Source organism: Salmo salar, chromosome ssa23 (assembly GCF_905237065.1).
Source record: "Salmo salar chromosome ssa23, Ssal_v3.1, whole genome shotgun sequence".
NCBI lineage: Eukaryota > Metazoa > Chordata > Actinopteri > Salmoniformes > Salmonidae > Salmo > Salmo salar.
In genome coordinates, this window is record NC_059464.1 from 31,169,633 (window position 1) to 31,191,325 (window position 21,693).

General features: G+C 43.3%; 1 protein-coding gene across 8 annotated transcripts in view; it reads left to right on the forward strand.

Annotated features, from left to right (window-relative positions):
- Window positions 1-21,693, forward strand: part of LOC106584401 (AP-3 complex subunit delta-1) — a 41,631-nt gene that overhangs the window by 11,671 nt on the left and 8,267 nt on the right. For 3 of the 8 annotated variants that reach the window (XM_014169676.2, XM_014169678.2, XM_014169680.2), the window contains exons 11-22: window positions 156-204; window positions 4,198-4,343; window positions 5,905-6,053; window positions 6,354-6,584; window positions 6,745-6,979; window positions 7,088-7,233; window positions 17,134-17,287; window positions 17,481-17,552; window positions 19,619-19,694; window positions 19,926-20,113; window positions 20,263-20,336; window positions 20,610-20,630. In XM_014169676.2, coding sequence (XP_014025151.2) covers window positions 156-204; window positions 4,198-4,343; window positions 5,905-6,053; window positions 6,354-6,584; window positions 6,745-6,979; window positions 7,088-7,233; window positions 17,134-17,287; window positions 17,481-17,552; window positions 19,619-19,694; window positions 19,926-20,113; window positions 20,263-20,336; window positions 20,610-20,630 — 1,541 coding nt within the window. The remainder of the gene's footprint in view (window positions 1-155; window positions 205-4,197; window positions 4,344-5,904; window positions 6,054-6,353; window positions 6,585-6,744; window positions 6,980-7,087; window positions 7,234-17,133; window positions 17,288-17,480; window positions 17,553-19,618; window positions 19,695-19,925; window positions 20,114-20,262; window positions 20,337-20,609; window positions 20,631-21,693) is intronic. The other 5 variants (XM_014169679.2, XM_014169682.2, XM_014169681.2 and 2 more) reach the window with 3 other exon arrangements.

Below are 21,693 nucleotides of genomic sequence, written 5' to 3' on the forward strand. Positions count from 1 at the left end.
AATTCAAACTGTTCAAATGACTTTAGCTGGGTTCTATAGCTAGTGGGTTTCACCCACTTTCTGTGAATGTGCAGAATTGCTGTGCGCACATGCCAATACTGGAGCTTGTTTGGAAAGGTTTATATTGATCGTAATGGCATGTTTCTCTCTCTCAGCTCTGTGTCCAGAAACTGCGAATCCTGATTGAAGACTCGGACCAGAACTGTGAGCCCTCTGTCAATGCCTGCAGTGTGTCATTCTCTCATTGTCTGCGTGTTTCTGAGTAGCCACCCATCTAGTTTACAGCGATCTAGATCCCAAAACTCTGGATAACTCGACATTTTGACCACTCCCCCGAAATGCGGGCCATTTGAAATGTCACTGTGCATAGTTGCAATTGCGACTATGTCACAAGGTAGGGTTTTGTCTTTATACATTTATTATACATCTCTACTTCAACAGGCTATTTAGTTTCTAAACAGTGAGTATATTTGAGCAGTAATTCATCAGTATTAGCAGGTCCTCTAACAGTAAGTTAAACCATCTACCATCATTATGATGCATCTGGTGATTCGAGTTATCTGGGCTACTTGGTTGTGTGTAGATTAGATATACGTGGGCAGCTATGTTTTTAAAACATTTTGAGTTCTCTATACTGTTCCTCAAGGCCGTTTCGCTAGTTAGGATCATAACGTCAGACTCTTTCCTTCTTTTTCTCCCATCGACACCTTTTAAACTATTAGTCTCAAACATAGTACTGTTTACAAGGCTGCTCCTGACCTGCTCTGATGAAGCCAAACCTGTATCTGCACAGCGATAGCACTTTACCTCAAGGTTGCATTCACACATATTGATCCATAAACCTGATATACAGCTATCTTTTCCGGAGGTATCAACCGTTCCGATAATAATCTGTTTAGTGGATGTTATATATTGCCTGATTCCGCAAAAAAAAAATGGTGTCTGTTATCGGATTAGTCCACTGTAGCTACATCTACCTATGACTCAAGTTGGTGGCAAAAAAAACAAACTTCCATGTGTATATGTTGTCTTGTGTGAATGTCTGTGTTCTCGCCATCGTTCTGTTTGTTTGTATTTTCCTTTTCTTTGTGTTTTTAATTTCATGTTTTGTAGAGAGAATCTAATAGATGTGAAAATATCAGGTTGTTAGTAAGTATGTTATGTATGGGCTATTCCATGCTAACAGAATTATGCGGAGACTCAAGATTTTTCACTTTAGAATGTATGCCAAACAAAAAACATTGATTTCAAAGTTTAATAAACCGTACAACTCTATGCACAATGACTACTTTGAAAAATGTACACTGGTAACAGAATTACGGCAAACCATTCCTCTGTTTTATTGTGTTACCAGACTTGTATCTGCACAGTTCTTCCTATAAATGTGTTTTTGTAAAATGTTCAGTGGGATTGTTAAAAGTAGTCCTTGTGCATAGAGTTCTATGGTTTGTTAAATGTTGAAATCAATGTTTTATGTTTGGTATATATTTTAAAGTGGGGCTGAACTTCCTAATTTAGCCTCTGTTTCAATTGTCCTCATTAGAAAATGTGACTGAGAACAAGATCTGGGTCTTGGGCGGCGTGCTGGGATGTCAGTGTCGTGTGTGTTTGAACTTGGGAAGCGTTTGTACTTTCACTCAGCCAAAACAGTACACAGCTAGTCACTTGAAACAGTTATCTTGAAGGAAGTAGCCTAGACTTAAAGTCTAAGCTACTTCCAGGTCTTGTGTTTGGAAGTAGCCTAGACTAGCTAGCAAGCTAGTTAACTCCTTTCGCCAATTAGCTTCAGCTGGCCGTTGTGCCACCGTGGCACATTTGATCTGACTTTGGATAGCTTATCTCTTGGGCTAGTTGGGGACTGTCAATAAATTACTCAATCTATGGGACTATATTTTCATGTTGCACATCTTTGTTGTCTTATTAAATGCTTTCAATATTTCTATTTTAATTTCTACAATTTGTAGTTGGTTTGAGGTTAAGTCATTGAAATTTGCAGCTCTAGAAATGTTAAATATTGTCCCATGTACTGTACATTGTGTAATTTACTTATGGTCCCTAACTAGCCACATAGGGCTATCGAATGTCAAACCAGATTGACCATTGGTATTACGATCGGGATGCGTGCAGCTGCGCTTTGAATTGAGGATTAGTTGGGTGCTGTGGGCAGGATTGAAATAAACCCAACCCAAGGAAAACTTATGGTACCCTAAATTCCGTGACGTACCATTTCTTTCGTAATTATTTCACAAATCTCCATTTTTGGACGAGAGTGACTACGACAAATGTATCCTATTTACACTTTGTAGTGAATTTTGACAGTAGAATAAATATTTTGGAATAATATCGATGCCACAGGCTGTTTAACTACCAGAGAAGTTGTTTACTGCCTTCAAATAGAAAAATCTGATTCTCAGCGTAATTATATAATACGGGCATTCAGAATAGTGACAAGGGCCTACAGTAATGAGTCTGTAATGTAATCCGTGAGGTTTCAGTGGATGAGAGCGTATAGTGGAGACTGAGACAGTGCATTCGGAAAGTATTCAGACCCCTTGACTTTTTCCACATTTTGTTACATTACAGCCTTAATCTAAAATGGATTAAATCGTTTTTTCCCCCCCCTCAATCAACACACAATACCCCATAATGACAAAGCAAAAACAGGTTTTTAAACATTATCTGTAGGGGGGAAAACTATACATTTACATAAGTATTCAGACCATTTACTCAGTACTTTGTTGAAGCACCTTTGGCAGCCATTAAGGTTGATTCTTCTTGGGTATGACGCTACAAGCTTGGCACACCTGTATTTGGGGAGTTTCTTCTCTGCAGATCCTCTCAAGCTCTGTCAGGTTGGATGGTGAGCGTCACTTCATAGCTATTTTCAGGTCTCTCCAGATATGTTCGATCAGGTTCAAGTGTGCGCTCTGGCAGGGCCACTCAAGGGCATTCAAAGACCTGTCCCGAAGCCACTCCTGAGTTGTCTTGGCTGTGTGCTTATGGTCATTGTCCTGTTGGAAGGTGAACCAATCGCCCCAGTCTGAGGTCCTGACCGCTCTGGAGCAGGTTTTCATCATCTTTCCCTCGATCCTGACTAGTCTCCCAGTCCCTGCCGCTGAAAAACATCCCCACAGCATGATGCTGCCACCACCATGCTTAACCGTAGGGATGGTGCCAGGTTTCCTACAGACGTGACGCTTGGCATTCAGGCCAAAGAGTTCAATCTTGGTTTCATCAGACCAGAGAATCTTGTTTCTCATGATCTGAGAGTCTTTAAGTGCCTTTTGGTGAACTCCAAGCGGGCTGTCATGTGCCTTTTACAGAGGAGTGGCTTCCGTCTGGCCACTACCATAAAGACCTGATTTGGTGGAGTGCTGGTTGTCCTTCTGGAAGGTTCTTTCATCTCCATAGAGGAACTCTAGCTCTGTTAGCGACCAAGGCCATTCTCCCCCGATTGTTTAGTTTGGCCAGCCGGCCAGCTCTAGGAAGAGTCTTGGTAGTTCTAAACTTCTTCCATTTAAGAATGGAGGCCACTGTGTTCTTGGGGACCTTCAACGCTGCAGACATTTTTTAGTACCCTTCCCCAGATCTGTGGCTAACACAATCCTGTCTCGGAGCTCTATGGACAATTCCTTCGACCTCCTGGCTTGGTTTTTGCTCTGACATGCACTGTCAACTGTGGGACCTTTATATAGGCAAGTGTGTGCCTTTTCCAAATCATTTCCAATCAATTGAATTTACCACGGGTGGATTCCAAGTTGTAGAATCATCTCGAGGATGATCAATGGAAACAGGATGCACCTGAGCTCAATGTCGAGTCTCATAGCAAAGGGTCTGAATACTTACGTAAATAAGGTATTTCTGTAAAAGAAATTGTACATTTGCAAAACTTTCTAAAAACCTGTTTTTGCATTGTCATTATGGGGTATTGTGTGTAGATTGAGGATTTTTTACATTTATTTCATACATTTTAGAATAAGGCTGTAATTTAACAATGTGTAAAAAGTCAAGGGGCCTGAGTACTGGGAGGCAGGCTATAGCCATAAGGTAATGTATACTACAGAGTGTAAAGGCATGATGTATGGCTTGTGGAGCAGTCTCCATAGTGCAGAACCGCTACTCTAGTGCATGTGGAAGTAGAATAGAAGGCCCTGTGTATAGGGCCCAGGCCACTGAGTGTGTTATTTCTGTTCATAGTGAAGTACCTGGGCCTGCTGGCCATGTCCAAGATACTGAAGACTCATCCCAAGTCTGTCCAGTCCCACAAGGACCTCATCCTCCAATGTCTGGATGACAAGGACGAGTCCATCCGCCTGAGGGCTCTCGACCTGCTCTACGGCATGGTGCTTGTCACTGTCATAACACATGGTCATTGAATACACACTGACCCTACCCCCATGTCTTCACCACCTATATCTACTCATGGGGAAATGCCCTAAGCTCAAAAACCAAATTTCATTGATATCTACAGTACCACTAAAATGTTTGGACAACTACTCATTCCAGGGTTTTAATTTATTTTTACTAATAGTGAAGACATCAAAACTATGAAATAACACATGGAATCATGTAGTAACCAAAAAAGTGTTGAATAAATCAAAATATATTTTATATTTGAGGTTCTTCAAAGTAGCCACCCTTTGCCTTGATGACAGCTTTGCCCACTTGGCAATCTCTCAACCAGCTTCTTGAGGTAGTCACCTGGAATACATTTCAATTAACAGGTGTGCCTTGTTAATTTGTGGAATTTCTTTCCATCTTAGTGCGTTTGAGCCAATCAGTTGTGTTGTGACAAGGTAGGGGTGGTATACAGAAGATAGCCCTATTTAGTAAAAGAGGAAGTCCATGGCAAGAACAGCTCAAATAAGCAAAGAGAAATTAGTCCATCATTACTTTAAGACATGAAGGTCCGTCAATATGGAACATTTCAAGAACTTTGAAAGTTTCTTCAAGTGCAGTCGCAGAAACCATGAAGCGCTATGATCAAGTTACCTCTGCTACTCAGCCTCAGAAATTGCAGCCCAAATAAATGCTTCACAGAGTTCAAGTATCAGACACATTTCCACATCAACTGTTCAGAGGAGACTATGTGAATCAGGCTTGCAGGGTTGATTGCTGCAGAGAAACCACTACTAAAGGACACCAATAAGAAGAGATTTTTGGTTCCAACCGCCGTGTCTTTGTGAGACGCAGAGTAGGTGAATGGATGATCTCCGCATCTGTGGTTCCCACCTTGAAGCATGGAGGAGAATGTGATGGTGTGGGGGTGCTTTGCTGGTGACACTGTCAGTGATTTATTTAGAATTCAAGGCACACTTAACCAGCATGGCTACCAGCAGTCCCACTAAGCCTAAACCAGATGGGATGGTATAATTTGTTTTCAACAGGACAATGACCCAAAACGCACCTCCAGGCTGTGTAAGGGCTATTTGATCAAGAAGTAGAGTGATGGAGTGCTGCATCAGATGACCTGACCTCCACAATCACCTGACCTCAACCCAATTTGAGATGGTTTGGGATGAGTTGGACCGCAGAGTGAAGGAAAAGCATCCAACAAGTGCTCAGCATATGTGGGATCTCCTTCAAGACTGTTGGAGAAGTATTCCAGGTGAAGCTGGTTGAAAGAATGCCAAGAGTGTGCAACGCTGTCAAGGTAAAGGGTTACTACATGATTGGTTACTACATGATTCCAAATGTGTTATTTCATAGTTTTGATGTCTTCACTATTATTCTACAATGTAGAAAATAGTAGAAAATAAAGAAAAACCCTTGAATGAGTAGGTGTGTCCAAACCTTTGACTGGTACTGACTGTATGTATAGCCTAATGCCTCCCTGATCACAGTCCAGTTTCTGATGTCCCCATTGCTCTGTTTCTCATTAACTACTCATTGGTGTGGTCTTAGGTGTCCAAGAAGAACCTGATGGAGATAGTGAAGAAGCTGATGCTGCACGTGGACAAAGCCGAGGGAACCACTTACAGAGATGAGCTGCTCACCAAGATCATTGACATCTGCAGCCAGAGCAACTACCAGTACATCACCAACTTTGAATGGTCAGCACAACTTACTGGCAGGGCAAATGTATTGGTCTGATTCTTTTAGATTCATACTTTCTGTGAGTTTGAATCTCCGTGTCTCTCAAATAGAGTTGAAATGCTCACGATTCAAAACGCATTGCAGTAATGCGTCTTGCTGTAAATTATTTGTAAATAATTCACAAAAGTTTTTGCATCGCACTACTTGTCTTCTTTTTTGGGGTTTACCTGCCATTTAGGGGCCTACCTTCCACTGACTTTCTCACCTGTCTCTCAAGTACATCAGTCTGACCGTCTGTCTCTGTTTCCGTCTCTCAGGTACATCAGTATCCTAGTGGAGCTGACCCGTCTAGAGGGCACGCGGCACGGCCACCTCATCGCCTCCCAGATGCTGGACGTTGCCATCCGGGTGAAAGCCATCCGAGCCTTCGCCGTGGCCCAGATGGCTACTCTGCTGGACAACGCCCACCTGCTGACCGGCAACACACAGCACAACGGCATCTGTGAGGTGCTCTACGCCGCCGCCTGGATCTGTGGAGAGTTCTCCGAGTATGTATTCATCCATTCCTCCTCTATAAGAACACATGCACACACACGGTTTTTAGCAAGAATGTTTTCCACTAAGTCAAACTAGCTAAAATCAGGCCAGTTCAGCCCTGTATCATTGGCTTATCCCTCATCCTGTGCCATCCTCCTATCTCCCCCCCAGACACCTGGAGGACCCCATGGCGACTCTGGAGGCCATGCTGCGGCCCAAGGTGGCCACCCTGCCAGGCCACATCCAGGCCGTGTACGTGCAGAACGCTGCCAAGCTGTTTTCTACGGTGCTGCGCGGCCAGGAGGGGGCGCCAGTGGACAGCAAGGTGGCCCAGGAGACCAGCCAGCTTCTCATTGACAGGCTGCCTGTGTTTGTCCAGAGTGACAACCTGGAGGTGCAGGAGAGGGTGAGTCACACGGCTAACATCGGTCAACCTCGGGGCTATTGGCCATTTGAAAGGAGAATACCTTTTCCAGTATACTTCTCTCTCTGTGCTCCCCTCTACCCTCCCCAGGCTTCCTGCATCCTGCAGCTGGTGAAGTACATCCAGAAGCTGCAACAGAAGGACGTGGAGGTAGCTGAGGAGGTGACAGCTCTGTTTGCTGGAGAGCTCAACCCTGTGGCCCCCAAGGCACAGAAGAAAGTGCCTGTCCCTGAAGGGTCAGTCTGCCTGCTGCTCTCCCCTACTCACAATTAAGCTTATAGTAATATACAACATCAGAAATATATTTTATAGTACTACACTGAACAAAAATCTAAACGCAACAGTTTTGTCACACAATGCCACAGATGTCTCAAGTTTTGAGGGAGCATGCAATTGGAATGCTTACTGCAGGAATGTCCACCAGAGCTGTTGCCAGATAATTTAATGTTCATCTCTCTACCATAAGCCGCCTCCAACATCGTTTTAGAGAATACAGGCAGTACATCCAACCGGCCTCATAACCGCATACCACGTGTGACCACGCCAGCCCAGGACCTTCACATCCGGCTTCTTCACCTGCGGGATCATCTGAGACCAGCCCCCCCGGACTTTTAAAATAATTTTTATTTCATTGGACAGCTGATAAAACTGAGTGTTTGAACAACCGAAGAATTTCTGCACAAACTGTCAAACCGTCTCAGTGAAGCTCATCTTCGTGCTTGTCGTCCTCACCAGGGTCCTGACCTGACTGCGGTTTGGCATCATGGCCGACTTCAGTGGGCAAATGCTCACCTTCGATGGCCACTGGTATGCTGGAGAAGTGTGCGCCTCAACTGATTTATCACGGTTTTAACTGTACCCGGGCAGATGACAGACAGCGTGTATGGCATCATGTGGGCGAGCGGTTTGCTGATGTCAACGCTGTGAACAGAGTGCCCCATGGTGGCGGTGGTGTTATGGTATGGGCAGCCATAAGCTACAGACAACAAACACAATTGCATTGTGTCGATGGCTATTTCTATGCACAGAGATACCGTGACTAGATCCTGAGGCCCATTGTCGTGCCATTCATCCATCACCTCATGTTTCAACATGATAATGCACGGCCCCATGTCGCAAATATCTGTACACAATTCCTGAAAGATGAAAATGTCCCAGTTCTTCCATACTCACCAGACATGTCACCTATTGAGCATGTTTGGGATGTTCTGGATCAACTTGTACGACAGCGTGTTCATGTTCCCGCCAATATCCAGAAACTTCGCACAGCCATTGAAGATGAGTGGGACAACATTCCAGTAGGCCACAATCAACAGTCTGATCAACTCTATGCGAAGGAGATGTGTCGCACTGCATGAGGCAAATGGTGGTCACACAAGATACTGACTGGTTTTCTGATCCACACCCTTACCTTTTTTTAAGGTATCCATAGATTGGGGCCTAATGAATGTATTTCAATTGACTGACTTCCTTTATACAGTACATTTGGAAAGTATTCAGACCCGTTATCTTTTCCCCCCTTTTGTTACGTTACAGGCTTATTCTAAAATGGATGAAATGTTTTTCCCCCTCATCAATGTACACACAATACCCCATAAGGACAAAGCAAAAACAGGTTTTCAGAAATGTTTGCAAATGTATTCAAAACAAGAAACTGAGATATCACGTTTAAATAAGTATTCAGACACTTTACTCAGTACTTTGTTGAAGCATCTTTGGCAGCGATTATAGTCTTGAGTTTTCTTGGGTATAAAACTACAAGCTTGGCACACCTGTATTTGGGGAGTTTCTCTCATTCTTCTCTGCAGATCCTCTCAAGCTCTGTCAGGTTGGATGGGGAGCGTCACTACACAGCTATTTTCAGGTCTCTCCAGAGATGTTCGATCGGGTTCAAGTCTGGGCTCTGGCTGTGCCACTCAAGGACATTGAGTCTTGTCCTGAAGCCACTCCTGCATAGTCTTCAAGCCGATGTTAATGCGAGTGTAGCGAAATGCTTGTGCTTCTAGTTCTGACAGTGCAGTAATATCTAACAATTCCCCAACAACTACCTAATACACACAAATCTAAAGGGGTGAATGAGAATATGTACATATAAGTATATGGATGAGCAATGGCCGAGTGGCATAGGCAAGGTGCAATAGATGGTATAAAATACATGTGATATGAGTAATGTAACATATGTAAACATTATTTAAAGTGGCATTGATTGAAGTGACAAGTGATCCAATTATTAAAGTGGCCAGTGATTGGGTCTCAATGTAGGCAGCAGCGTCTCTGAGTTAGTAATTGCTGTTTAGCAGTCTGGTGGCCTTGAGATGCTGTTTTTCAGTCTCTCGGTCCCAGCTTTGATGAACCTGTACTGACCTTGCATTCTGGATGGTAGCAGTGTGAACAGGCAGTGGCTCAGGCGGTTGTTGTCCTTGATGATCTTTTTGGCCTTCCTGTGACATCGGTTGCTATAGGTGTCATGGAGGGCAGGTAGTTTGCCCCCAGTGATGCGTTGTTCAGATCGCACCACCCTCTGGAGAGCCTTGCGGTTGAGGGCAGTGCAATTGCCGTACCAGGCAGTGATACAGCCTGACAGGATGCTCTCAATTGTGCATCTGTAAAAGTTAGTCCAGGCTTTGGGTGACAAGCCAAATTTCTTCAGCCTCCTGAGGTTGAATAGGCGCTGTTGTGCCTTCACCACACTGTCTGTGTGGGTGGACCGTTTCAGTTTGTCTGTGATGTGTACGCAGAGGAACTTACAACTTTCCACTTTCTCCACTACTGTACCATTGATGTGGATAGGGGGATGCTCCCTCTGCTGTTTCCTGAAGTCCACGATCATTTCCTTTGTTTTGTTGACGTTGAGTGAGAGGTTATTTTCCTGACAACACACTCCAAGAGCCCTCACCTCCTCCCTGTATGCTGTCTCGTCGTTGTTGGTAGTCAAGCCCACTACTGTTGTGTCGTCTGCAAAGTTGATGAGTGAGTTGGAGGCGTGCATGGCCACGCTGTCGTGGGTGAACAGGGAGTACAGGAGGGGGCTGAGCACGCACCCTTGTGGGGCCCCATTGTTGAGGATCAGTGAAGTGGAGATGTTTCCTACCTTCACCACCTGGGGGCGGCCCGTCAAAGTCCAGGACACATTTGCACAGGGTGGGGTTGAGACCCAGGTTCTCCAGCTTGATGATGAGCTTGGAGGGTACTATGGTGTTGAATGCTGAGCTGTAGTCAATGAACAGCATTCTTAGATAGACATTATTTTAGTCCAGATGGGATAGGGCTGTGTGCTTAGGGTCGTTGTCCTGTTGGAAGGTGAACCTTCGCCCCCAGTCTGAGGTCCTGTGCACTCTGGAGCAGGTTTAAATCAAGGATCTCTCTCTACTTTGCTCTGTTCATCTTTCCCTTGATCCTGACTAGTTTCCCAGTCCCTGCCACTGAAAAACATCCCACAGCATGATGCTTCCACTAGGGTTGCACATTTTGGGGAGTATTCAGAGGTGGAAACGTTCCGTGGGAATTAACGGGAATATATGTGAATTAACGGAAATATATGCAAATGAATATTAATACCATTTAAATGTAGATTTCTTTTGCATTGGATATATTTACCATATCTTATGGAGACAGAAACAAACATTTTACCTTATCATAAGTAGACATAATTGCAAATGATTAAATCCTTCCAATAGAAATATTAAAAAACAATTTAGTTACGAATTGAACTTTAAGTGAGTTGACTCTTCACATGGGATGATTTCACTGAACAACAAAAGAAAGGGAATATTGAATGATCCATAACATCTCCCACAAACATTTAACATACATCTGTAAAATGATAGTCTAGAAACTAAAGCTTTGGTTGTCTTCCTCTCAGGCTTCCATGTCTTCCTGGACGTCCTCAATGTACACCTCTTGAACATCAGACTCTGAAGCCTCATCTTCACCTTCCAACCTTGTTGAGGATGGCTCGTTGTCAGGCTCATAAAGCCTCAAATTTGCCCGGATGGCCACCTATTTTTCAAGCCTGTTGCGTGCTTTGGTGTGTGTGTTCCCAAACAAGGACCAGTTGCGCTCTGAGGTGGCTGATGTTGGTGGGATTTGGAGGATGATGGAAGCAACAGGGGAAAGCGCTTCAGATCCACAAACTCCCTTCCACCAGGTGGCTGATGAGATATATGTTGGCACGACTGCCATATTGTATCTCCATCCCAAAGCCCTTGCTTGGAAGTGTACTTTGCCAGACTGCCAAGAACCATGCCCTCATCCAGGCCAAGGTGGTGAGACACAGTAGTGATTACACCATAGCCCTTGTTGATCTCTGCACCAGAGAGGATGCTCTTGCCAGCATACTTGGGGTCCAACATGTATACTGCGGCGTGTATGGTCTTCAGGCAGAAGTCTTCACGCTTTTTGATGCGTTTCAGAACTGCAGTTTCCTCTGCTTGGAGCAACAGTGAAGTGGGCAGGGCAGTACGGATGTCTTCTCTTATATCTGCAAGTAGAGTCTGAACATCAGACAGGATGGCATTGTCTCCCTCAATCCGTGCAATGGCATCTGCTATAGGTTTCAGGCTGCTTACCACCCTCTCCCAAAATGCATCATCCAGGAGGATCCTCTTGATAGGGCTGTCCATATTGGCAGACTGATATGGCTATTTCTTGGCGAGACTCCTTCCCCTCCAGGAGACTGTCAAACATGATGACAACACCACCCCAAAGGGTGTTGCTGGGCAGCTTCAATGTGGTGCTCTTATTCTTCTCATTTTGCTTAGTGAGGTAGATCGCTGCAATAACTTGATGACCCTTCACATACCTAACCATTTCCTTGGCTCTCTTGTAGAGTGTATCCATTGTTTCAGTGCAATGATGTCCTTGAGGAGCAGATTCAATGCATGAGCAGCAAAGCCAATGGGTATGATGTGAGGGTAGGACTCCTCCACTTTAGACCAAGCAGCCTTCATGTTCGCAGTATTGTCTGTCACCAGTCCAAATACCTTTTGTGGTCCAAGGTCATTGACTACTGCCTTCAGCTCATCTGCAATGTAGAGACCGGTGTGTCTGTTTTCCCTTGTGTCTGTGCTCTTGTAGAATACTGGTTGAGGGGTGGAGATTATGTATTTAATTATTCCTTGCCCACAAACATTCGACCACCCATCAGAGATGATTGCAATACAGTCGGTTTTCTCTATAATTTGCTTGACCTTCACTTGAACTCTGTTGAACTCTGCATACAGCAAATTAGTAGATAAAGCATGTCTGGTTGGAGGGGTGTATGCTTGTGAAGAAACATACAGAAATGTCTTCCAATACATATTGCCTGTGAGCATCAGAGGTGAACCAGTTGCATACACAGCTCGAGCAAGACATTATCAGCATTTCTGACTTCGTTCCCCCATAGAGTCAAAAAAAATATGATTCCAGCAGGACCATAAGCTGTTGCAATCAATAAGGTTTCTGATTAATAATTTTCACCTCGACTAGAAGTAGAGGGACTTTTGTCAGAGGTTGCTTTTTGTGAGTGCTGAGGGAACTTTATGCACTTGGCCAGATGATTCTGCATCTTTGTTGCATTTGTTACATATGATTTGGCACAGTATTTGCAAACGTTACACAGCTTTTCCTTCTCCATTAGCTGCAGTGAAATGTCTCCACACATCAGATGGTGCCTGTGGCATTTTCCTGTAAAGTGTAGAAAAAAAGAGTAAAAAAGAAACAATCCACAATTCCATGTACAGATAAATAGTTAAGCAGTTAGATTAAACAACTCCTTTGTAAGATAAATGTTTTAAAATGAAACATGTATGGAAACAGGTGAATTAACACTCCTCAGTTAGCAGGCTCAAGCAAGCTAAAACCCACATGGTAGCAAAAACTAACTAGCAGAAATTGTTAACAAGTTAGAAATGATTTAAACACACTTTGTAGGCTACTATTTACTAGTTAACAAAAAAATCATGTATGTCATATAAGATATGTTCACCCCACCCAGTATTGTAATCAAAAGCATGTAGTCCTTGGCTCAGACAGTGTAGTAGTGTGGGCTCAATAGCATCTCATTAGTGTGCAAGATCTTGAGAATCAGCTGTACACTTGATGGAAGAATGCACTGTGCATGCAAAGGGTTGCAATTCCATTGAGTTGGGGATAGTTTAACCAAAATATGCCACAAGACCTAGAATTGCTTTATGTGTATCCCACAAAAAAGGTTCACTGTTATAAGCTAACTTTTTTGATGATTTTAAGCAAAATTCCCCAAATTCCCGGGCTTAACTACCCATGGAAAATTTCCAGAAAAGTTTCCGACCCTTTGCAACCCTAGTTGCCACTACCATACTTCACCGTAGGGATGGTGCCAGGTTTCCTCCAGACGTGACACTTGGCATTTAGGCCAAAAAGTTCAATCTTGGTTTCATCAGACCAGAAAATCTTATTTCTTGTGATCTGAGAGTCTTTTTGGCAATCTCCAAGCGGGATGTCATGTGCCTTTTTACTGACCACTCTACCATAAAGGCCTGATTGGTGGAATGCTGCACAGATGGTTGTCCTTCTGGAAGGTTCTCCCATCACCACAGAGGAACTCTGTCAGAGTGACCATCAGGTTCTTGGTCACCTCCCTGACCATAGCCCTTCTCCCCCTCAGTTTGGCCGGGCTGCCAGCTCTAGGAAGAGTCTTGGTGGTTCCAAATTTCTTCCATTTAAGATTGATGGAGGCCACTGTGTTCTTGGGGACCTTCAATGCTGCAGACAGTTTTGGTACCCTTTCCCAGATCTGTGCCTTCGACCTCATGTCATGGTTTTTGCTCTTACATGCACTGTCAAATGTGGGACCTTTTATATAGACAGGTGTGTGCCTTTCCAAACTATATCCAATCAATTGAATTTACCACAGGTGGACTCCAATCAAGTTGTAGAAACATCTCAAGGATTATCATTTGAAACAGGATACACTGGAGCTCAATTTTGAGTCTCGTAGCAAAGGGTCTACATACACCTTCGCTAAATACATTTAAACTCAGTTTTTTTTTTTTACAATTCCTGACATTTAATCCACAATTTCTTTCATCACATTCCCAGTGAGTCAGAAGTTTACATACACTTACATACAATTTACATACAATTAGTATTTGGTAGCATTGCCTTTAAATTGTTTAACTTGGGTCAAATGTTTCGGGTAGCCTTCCACAACCTTCCCACAATAATTTGGGTGAATTTTGGCCCGTTCCTCCTGACAGAGCTGGTGTGACTGAGTCAGGTTTGTAGGCCTCCTTGCTCGCACGCACCTTTTCAGTTCTGCCAACAAATTTTCTATAGGGTTGAAGTCAGGGCTTTGTAATGGCCACTCCAATACCTTGACTTTGTTGTCCTTAAGCCATTTTGCCACAACTTTGGAAATATGCTTGGGGTCATTGTCCATTTGGAAGACCCATTTGCGAGCAAGCTTTAACTTCCTGACTGATGTCTTGAGATGTTGCTTCAATATATCATCAGACCAGAGGACATTTCTCCAAAAAGTACGATCTTTGTCCCCATGTGCAGTTGCAAACCATAGTCTGGCTATTTTTATGGTGGTTTTGGAGCAGTGGCTTCTTCCTTGCTGAGCGGTCTTTCAGGTTATGTCGATATAGGACTCGTTTTACTGTGGATATAGATACTTTTGTACCTGTTTCCTCCAGCATCTTCACAAGGTCCTTTTGCTGTTGTTCTGGGATTGATTTGCACTTTTCGCACCAAAGTACGTTCATCTCTAGGAGACAGAACCCGTCTCCTTCCTGAGCGGTATGACGTCTGCGTGGTCCCATTGTGTTTATACTTGCGTACTATTGTTTGTACAGATGAATGTGGTACCTTCAGGCATTTGGAAATTGCTCCCTAGGATGAACCAGATTTGTGGAGGTCTACAATTTATTTTCTGAGGTCTTGGCTGATTTTAATTTTCCCATGATGTCAAGCAAGGAGGCACTGAGTGTGAAGGTAGGTCTTGAAATACATCCACAGGTACACCTCCAATTGACTCAAATGATGTCAATTAGCCTATCAGAAGCTTCTAAAGCCATGACGTTATTTTCTAGAATTTTCCAAGCTGTTTAAAGTCAGTTAACTTTGTGTACAGTCGTGGCCAAAAGTTTTGAGAATGACACAAATATTAATTTCCACAAAGTTTGCTGCTTCAGTGTCTTTAGATATTTTGTCAGATGTTACTATGGAATACTGAAGTATAATTACAAGCATTTCACAAGTGTCAAAGGCTTTTATTGACAATTTCATGAAGTTGATGCAAAGAGTCAATATTTGCAGTGTTGACCCTTCTTTTTCAAGACCTCTGCAATCCGCCCTGGCATGCTGTCAGTTAACTTCTGGGCCACATCCTGACTGATGGCAGCCCATTCTTGTATAATCAATGCTTGGAGTTTGTCAGAATTTGTGGCTTTTTGTTTGTCCACCCGCCTCTTGAGGATTGACCACAAGTTCTCAATGGGATTAAGGTCTGGGGAGTTTCCTGGCCATGGACCCAAAATATTGATGTTTTTTTCTTTCCCGAGCCACTTAGTTATCACTTTTGCCTTATGGCAAGGTGCTCCATCATGCTGGAAAAGGCATTGTTTGTCACCAAACTGTTCCTGGATGGTTGGGAGAAGTTGCTCTCGGAGGATGTGTTGGTACCATTCTTTATTCATGGCTGTGTTCTTAGGCAAAATTGTGAGGGAGCCCACTCCCTTGGCTGAGAAGCAACCCCACACATGAATGGTCTCAGGATGCTTTACTGTTGGCATGACACAGGACTGATGGTAGCGCTCACCTTGTCTTCTCCGGACAAGCTTTTTTCCGGATGCCCCAAACAATCGGAAAGGGGATTCATCAGAGAAAATGACTTTACCCCAGTCCTCAGCAGTCCAATCCCTGTACCTTTTGCAGAATATCAGTCTATCTCTGATGTTTTTCCTGGAGAGAAGTGGCGTCTTTGCTGCCCTTCTTGACACCAAGCCATCTTCCAAAAGTCTTCGCCTCACTGTGCGTGCAGATGCACTCACATCTGCCTGCTGCCATTCCTGAGCAAGCTCTGTACTGGTGGTGCCCCGATCCCGCAGCTGAATCAACTTTAGGAGACGGTCCTGGTGCTTGCTGGACTTTCTTGGGCCTGAATCCTTTTTCACAACAATTGAACCACTCTCCTTGAAGTTCTTGATGATCTGATAAGTGGTTGATTTAGGTGCAAGTTATTCAAACTCAATCAGCATGACAGAGTGATCTCCAGCCTTGTCCTCGTCAACACTCGCACCTGTGTTAACGAGAGAATCACTGACATGTCAGCTGGTCCTTTTGTGGCAGGGCTGAAATGCAGTGGAAATGTTTTGGGGGGATTCAGTTCATTTGCATGGCAAAGAGGGACTTTGCAATTAATTGCAATTCATCTGATCACTCTTCATCACATTCTAGAGTATATGCAAATTGCCATCATACAAACTGAGGCAGCAGACTTTGTGAAAATGTATATTTGTGTCATTCTCAAAACTTTTGGCCATGACTGTATGTAAACTTCTGAACCACTGGAATTGTGATACAGTGAAATAATCTGTCTGTAAACAATTGTTGGAAAAATGTCTCGTGTCATGCACAAAGTAGATGTCCTAACCGACTTGCCAAAACAATAGTTTGTTAACAAGAAATTTGTGGAGTGGTTGAAAAACGGGGTTTAATGACTCCAACATAAGTGTATGTAAACTTCCGACTTCAACTGTTCGTATGTAAATAAGGTATTTCTGTTTAGATTAAAACAAATAAAAATAAATGATATACCTTATGGGGTATTGTGTGTAGAATGATGAGGGGAAAAAATGTATTCAACGTAACAATGTGGAAAAACTCAAGGGGTCTGATTACTTTCCGAATGCACAGTATGAACTGTAACTCAGTAAAATCTTTGAAATTGTTGCATGTTGTGTTTTTAAATTTTTGTTCAGTGTACTTTATGCAGCCCGTTGGACAATTTTAGATAATACAAAGTAGCTTTGTTGTATATGCTGTTTGTAACTACATTTCCATTCACAATTTTTATGCGAGCAAAGTCATACCGTATAAAAACAACTGGATGATTCGGTACAATTTTATAAATGCGGACAGAGAATTTATTGTCTCGGTTTTGTCCCCAGTCTGGACCTGGATGTGTGGATCAACGAGCCTCCGTCTGGGAGCGAGTCTGAGGATGAGGGTAGGAAGACCAAGGGCAAGGCTGTGTTTGCCAAGGAGGAGTCCAGACACACCAAGCCACGCTACACTGAAGTGGACGAGAAGGAACTGGCTAAGGTAAGATGGGAATTTACAAGCCAATAATCCGTGCTGTCTATGCATTGAGATACAAGCTCCTTAATTCTTTCAACAGTTGATCTGTTGTTAAATCTTTGGTGATACTAAAACAGTCAGACACTGAAGAGGTACACCGGTAAACACCACAGCATTTTCATATGACTGACTTGATACTGTTTCTCCCTCCCAACAGAGGAGAGAAGTAAGGAAGGCAGAGCAGGCCAACAACCCCTTCTACATCAAGGCCTCCCCGTCCTCTCAGAAGGTACGCACTGCATCATCACCCAATCGGCTGCTCGTCTTATGTGTTAACCTGACTCTTACAGAAATGTAATTCATTACACATTTCAAACCACTTAAATATACAGTACCAGTCAAACGTTTGGACACACCTACTCATTCAAGGGTTTTTATTTATGCTATTTTCTACATTGTACAGTAATAGTGAAGACATCAAAACTATTAAATAACACATGGAATCATGTACTTAACAAAAAAGTGTTTTTGTGATTCTTCAAAGTAGCCACCCTTTGCCTTGATGACAGCTTTGCACACGCTTGGCATTCTCACAACCTGCTCCATGAGGTAGTCACCTGGAATGCATTTCAATTAACAGGTGTGCCTTGTTAATTTGTGGGATTTCTTTCCTTCTTAATGCGTTTGAGCCAATCAGTTGTGTTGTGACATGGTAGGGATGATATACAGAAGATAGGCCTATTTGGTAAAAGACCAAGTCCATATTATGGCAATAACAGCTCAAATAAGTAAAGAGGAACGACAGTCTATCATTACTTTAAGACATGAAGGTCAGTCAATCCGGAACATTTCAAGAACTTTGAACGTTTCTTCAAGTGCAGTCGCAGAAACCATCAAGCGCTATGATGAAACTGGCTCTCATGAGGACCACAACAGGAATGGAAGACCCAGAGTTATCTCTGCTGCAGAGGATAAGTTCATTAGAGGTACCAGCCTCAGAAATTGCAGCCCAAATAAATGCTTAACACAGTTTAAGTAATAGACATCTCAACATCAACTGTTCAGAGGAGATTGCATGGATCAGGCCTTCATGGTCGAATTGCTGCAAATAAATCACTACTAAAAGACACCCATAAGAAAAAGAGACTTGCTTGGGCCAAGAAACAGGAGCAATGGACATTAGACTGGTGGAAATCTGTCCTTTTGGTCTGATGAGTCCAAATTTGAGATTTTTGGTTCCAACTGCCGTGTCTTTGTGAGACGCAGAGTAGGTGAACGGATGATCTCCGCATTTGTGATTCTCACCGTGGAGGATGAGGTGTGGGGGTGCTTTGCTGGTGACACTGTCAGTGATTTATTTAGAATTCAAGGCACACTTAACCAGCATGGCTACCAGCGGCATTCTACAGTGATACGCCATCCCATCTGGTTTGCACTTAGTCCCACTATCATTTGTTTTTCAACAGGACAATGACCCAAAACACACCTCCAGGCTGTGTAAGGGCTATTTGACCAAGAAGGAGAGTGATGAAGTGCTCCATCGGATGACCTGGCCTCCACAATCACCCGACCTCAACCCAATAGAGATGGTTTGGGATGAGTTGGACCGCAGAGTGAAGGAAAAGCATCGAACAAGTGCTCAGCATATACTCCTTCAAGACTGTTGGAAATGCATTCCAGGTGAAGCTGGTTGAGAGAATGCCAAGAGTGTGCAAAGCTGTCATCAAGGCAAAGGGTGGCTACTTTGAAAAATATATTTTGAAAGTGTAACACTTTTTTATTTTTTTATTTTGGTTACTACATGATTCCATATGTTATTTCATAATTTTGTCTTCACTATTTAGAAAATAGAAAAATAAAGAAAAACCCTTGCATGAGTAGGTGTGTCAACTTTTGACTAGTACTGTGTGTGTGTGTGTGTATATTAGAGGTCAACCGATTAATCGGAATGGTCTTTTAATTAGGGACGATTTCAAGTTTTCATAACAATCGGAAATCGGTATTTTTGGACGCCGATTTGGCCGATTGTTTTTTTATTTTATTTTTATTATTTTATATATTTTTTTTTGTATATATATATATTTTTTAGTAATTTTTTTAATTTTTTTTGGACCTTTATTTAAGTAGGTAAGTCAGTTAAGAACACATTCTTATTTTCAATGACAACCCACCGTTCCTAGGCTAACTGCCTTGTTCAGGGGCAGAACGACAGATTTTTACCTTGTCAGCTCAGGGATTCAATCTTGCAACCTTATGGTTAACTAGTTAGCACCCCCATCCCCCAACGTCTTAGAATCAAAATAATTAAATTGGCTAGAAGCCCATTCACATCCCTATGTTATTGTGTGTGCGCAGGTATACCAGGAGGCTGTTGGTGTGGAGCACATTCCAGTGGTGCAGATTGACCTCAGTGTGCCTCTCAAAGTCCCAGGTCAGTTTCTCTGGCCACTACTTAATAACCAATTGATTTCGAAGTACACTGTATCAGTCAGTGGATCTGCACACAGGACTCCAAACCTAACCCGTATCCCTCTTTCTCTCTTCGCCTCTGTCATAACTAAATCCCTCTTCTGTACCTCTTTCTGTCTCGCCTTTTTCTTTCTGTGTAATAACTTGACCCCACTTCCTCTTTCTCTTCCTTTCTCCTTCCCGTTGGGTTTAGGGATGCCAATGTCAGACCAGTATGTGAAGCTGGAAGAGGAGCGTCGGGAGAAAAACAAGGCGAAGAAGAAGGACAAGAAGAAGAGGAGGGAGAAGGGCCGGCAGAGGAGGGGGGACTCGGGCCCAGAGAGCGAGGAGGACATCACCCCCGCACACATGGTGGACATCGTCACTGAAGAGATGCCAGAGGTACAGTAGGCCAGGGGTAGAGGCCAGGCACTTTCATAGGTGGTTCAGAGTATTGCAGATAATAGAAATGTGGCATACCTTTGATAATAATCGCATATGCAAGGATGTTGTTTTGCTCTGTCACTAACTCCATTCTCTTCCTGTCTCAGAATGCCTTGCCCAGTGATGACGATGACAAAGATCCCAACGACCCCCACAAAGCTTTGAACATCGACCTGGACAAGTGAGTTCACTCATCGTCACTGACCTCTCTCTGTATTACAGATGTCCACTAATGGATTAGTATGAAAGTGTAGGATATATAACCTGACTGTGTTATTATCTACTCTGTGGGGGTGTATAATCTCTTCCTGGCTCCACTGATGAGAGGCTGGTGCTGGCCTGGTCCTCTTCATCCTCACACACTCCCTCTCACTGTGCTGTGCTCTGCTCTGTGGTTCTTTCCCTCTGTCTCTCTTATGCACGCACACACACATCTGTCCTCTTGACTGTGCAGTTTGCTGGTGGCATCTCACAGGTGAGTACCTTCCCAGCCCCAGGAAAAGCTCCGTCTGGGCCTGGACTCTCGACTGACTGATCTGCTTTCTCTCTGTCTCTCTCTCTGTCTGTGTTTGGGCATGATGTGACTTTTACAGTTTGAAGTTTGATCCTTGTTTTCAACAACACACTCTCCTCCTGCTCACCCCTCCTCCATTTGAAACCTTCTACAAGCTCACTTCAGAATATCAGCATTCCCTCCATACAAAACTCTGTTAATGTGCCCACTTTGTGGCTGGAGCTGAAGAAAAGCGCTCTCACTTCTCACTGACATGAACAGATTGATGTGATAAGATGAGAGTTTATGGATTTCTCAGTGGAACTGCTGATTTTCTCAGTCAAATCCCCAAATCAAATCCTCACCCAATCCATGGATCTTCTTCAACATAATGTGAATCGTTAGTTACTGAGTATGGTAACAATGTGATTATTGTGGATAGTCAGATTAATATAATAGTTCAATTAAAACGTTTACATGCTTTGCAAGAACAAAAATGTCACATAATCCTGTTTACATGGACACATCTGAAATCCATCTACCTGATGTCACTCTGATCAATGCAGGACATCCCCTATCAAAATAAACATTCTACCCCAGTGACCATTCTGAGGACATATAAAGTTTGAATGTGTAAACTACTTCTAAGACGCATACATTCAGTTGTCCCGAACTCACTTCACTCTCGCTAAAGAGGGAGGCTCGCTCGGCTGCTGCTAGCACATGCAGATCAAATGCACTGCTAGAATGCCGATTTAAGGTGTTTATATGTCCTAATAATTTGAAAGATTGCTCAGAAAACCAGGTGTTTTAATCGGCATATACTTACTTTGATTTTGACTGTTCGCCGATTTAAGATGAGCAGAGTAGTGTTTACATGACTATTGCATAATCTGCCTGCTGCCATAATCAGTTTAATATCAAATTATTACTGTGCATGTAAACTTACTCAGTTACTGCAGTCACCAACAGAGGCATCAATCCAGTTCTGATATTGGATAAACGTGTTAAAGGTTTGTGCTGAGTAAGTTTGCGTTTGAAATGT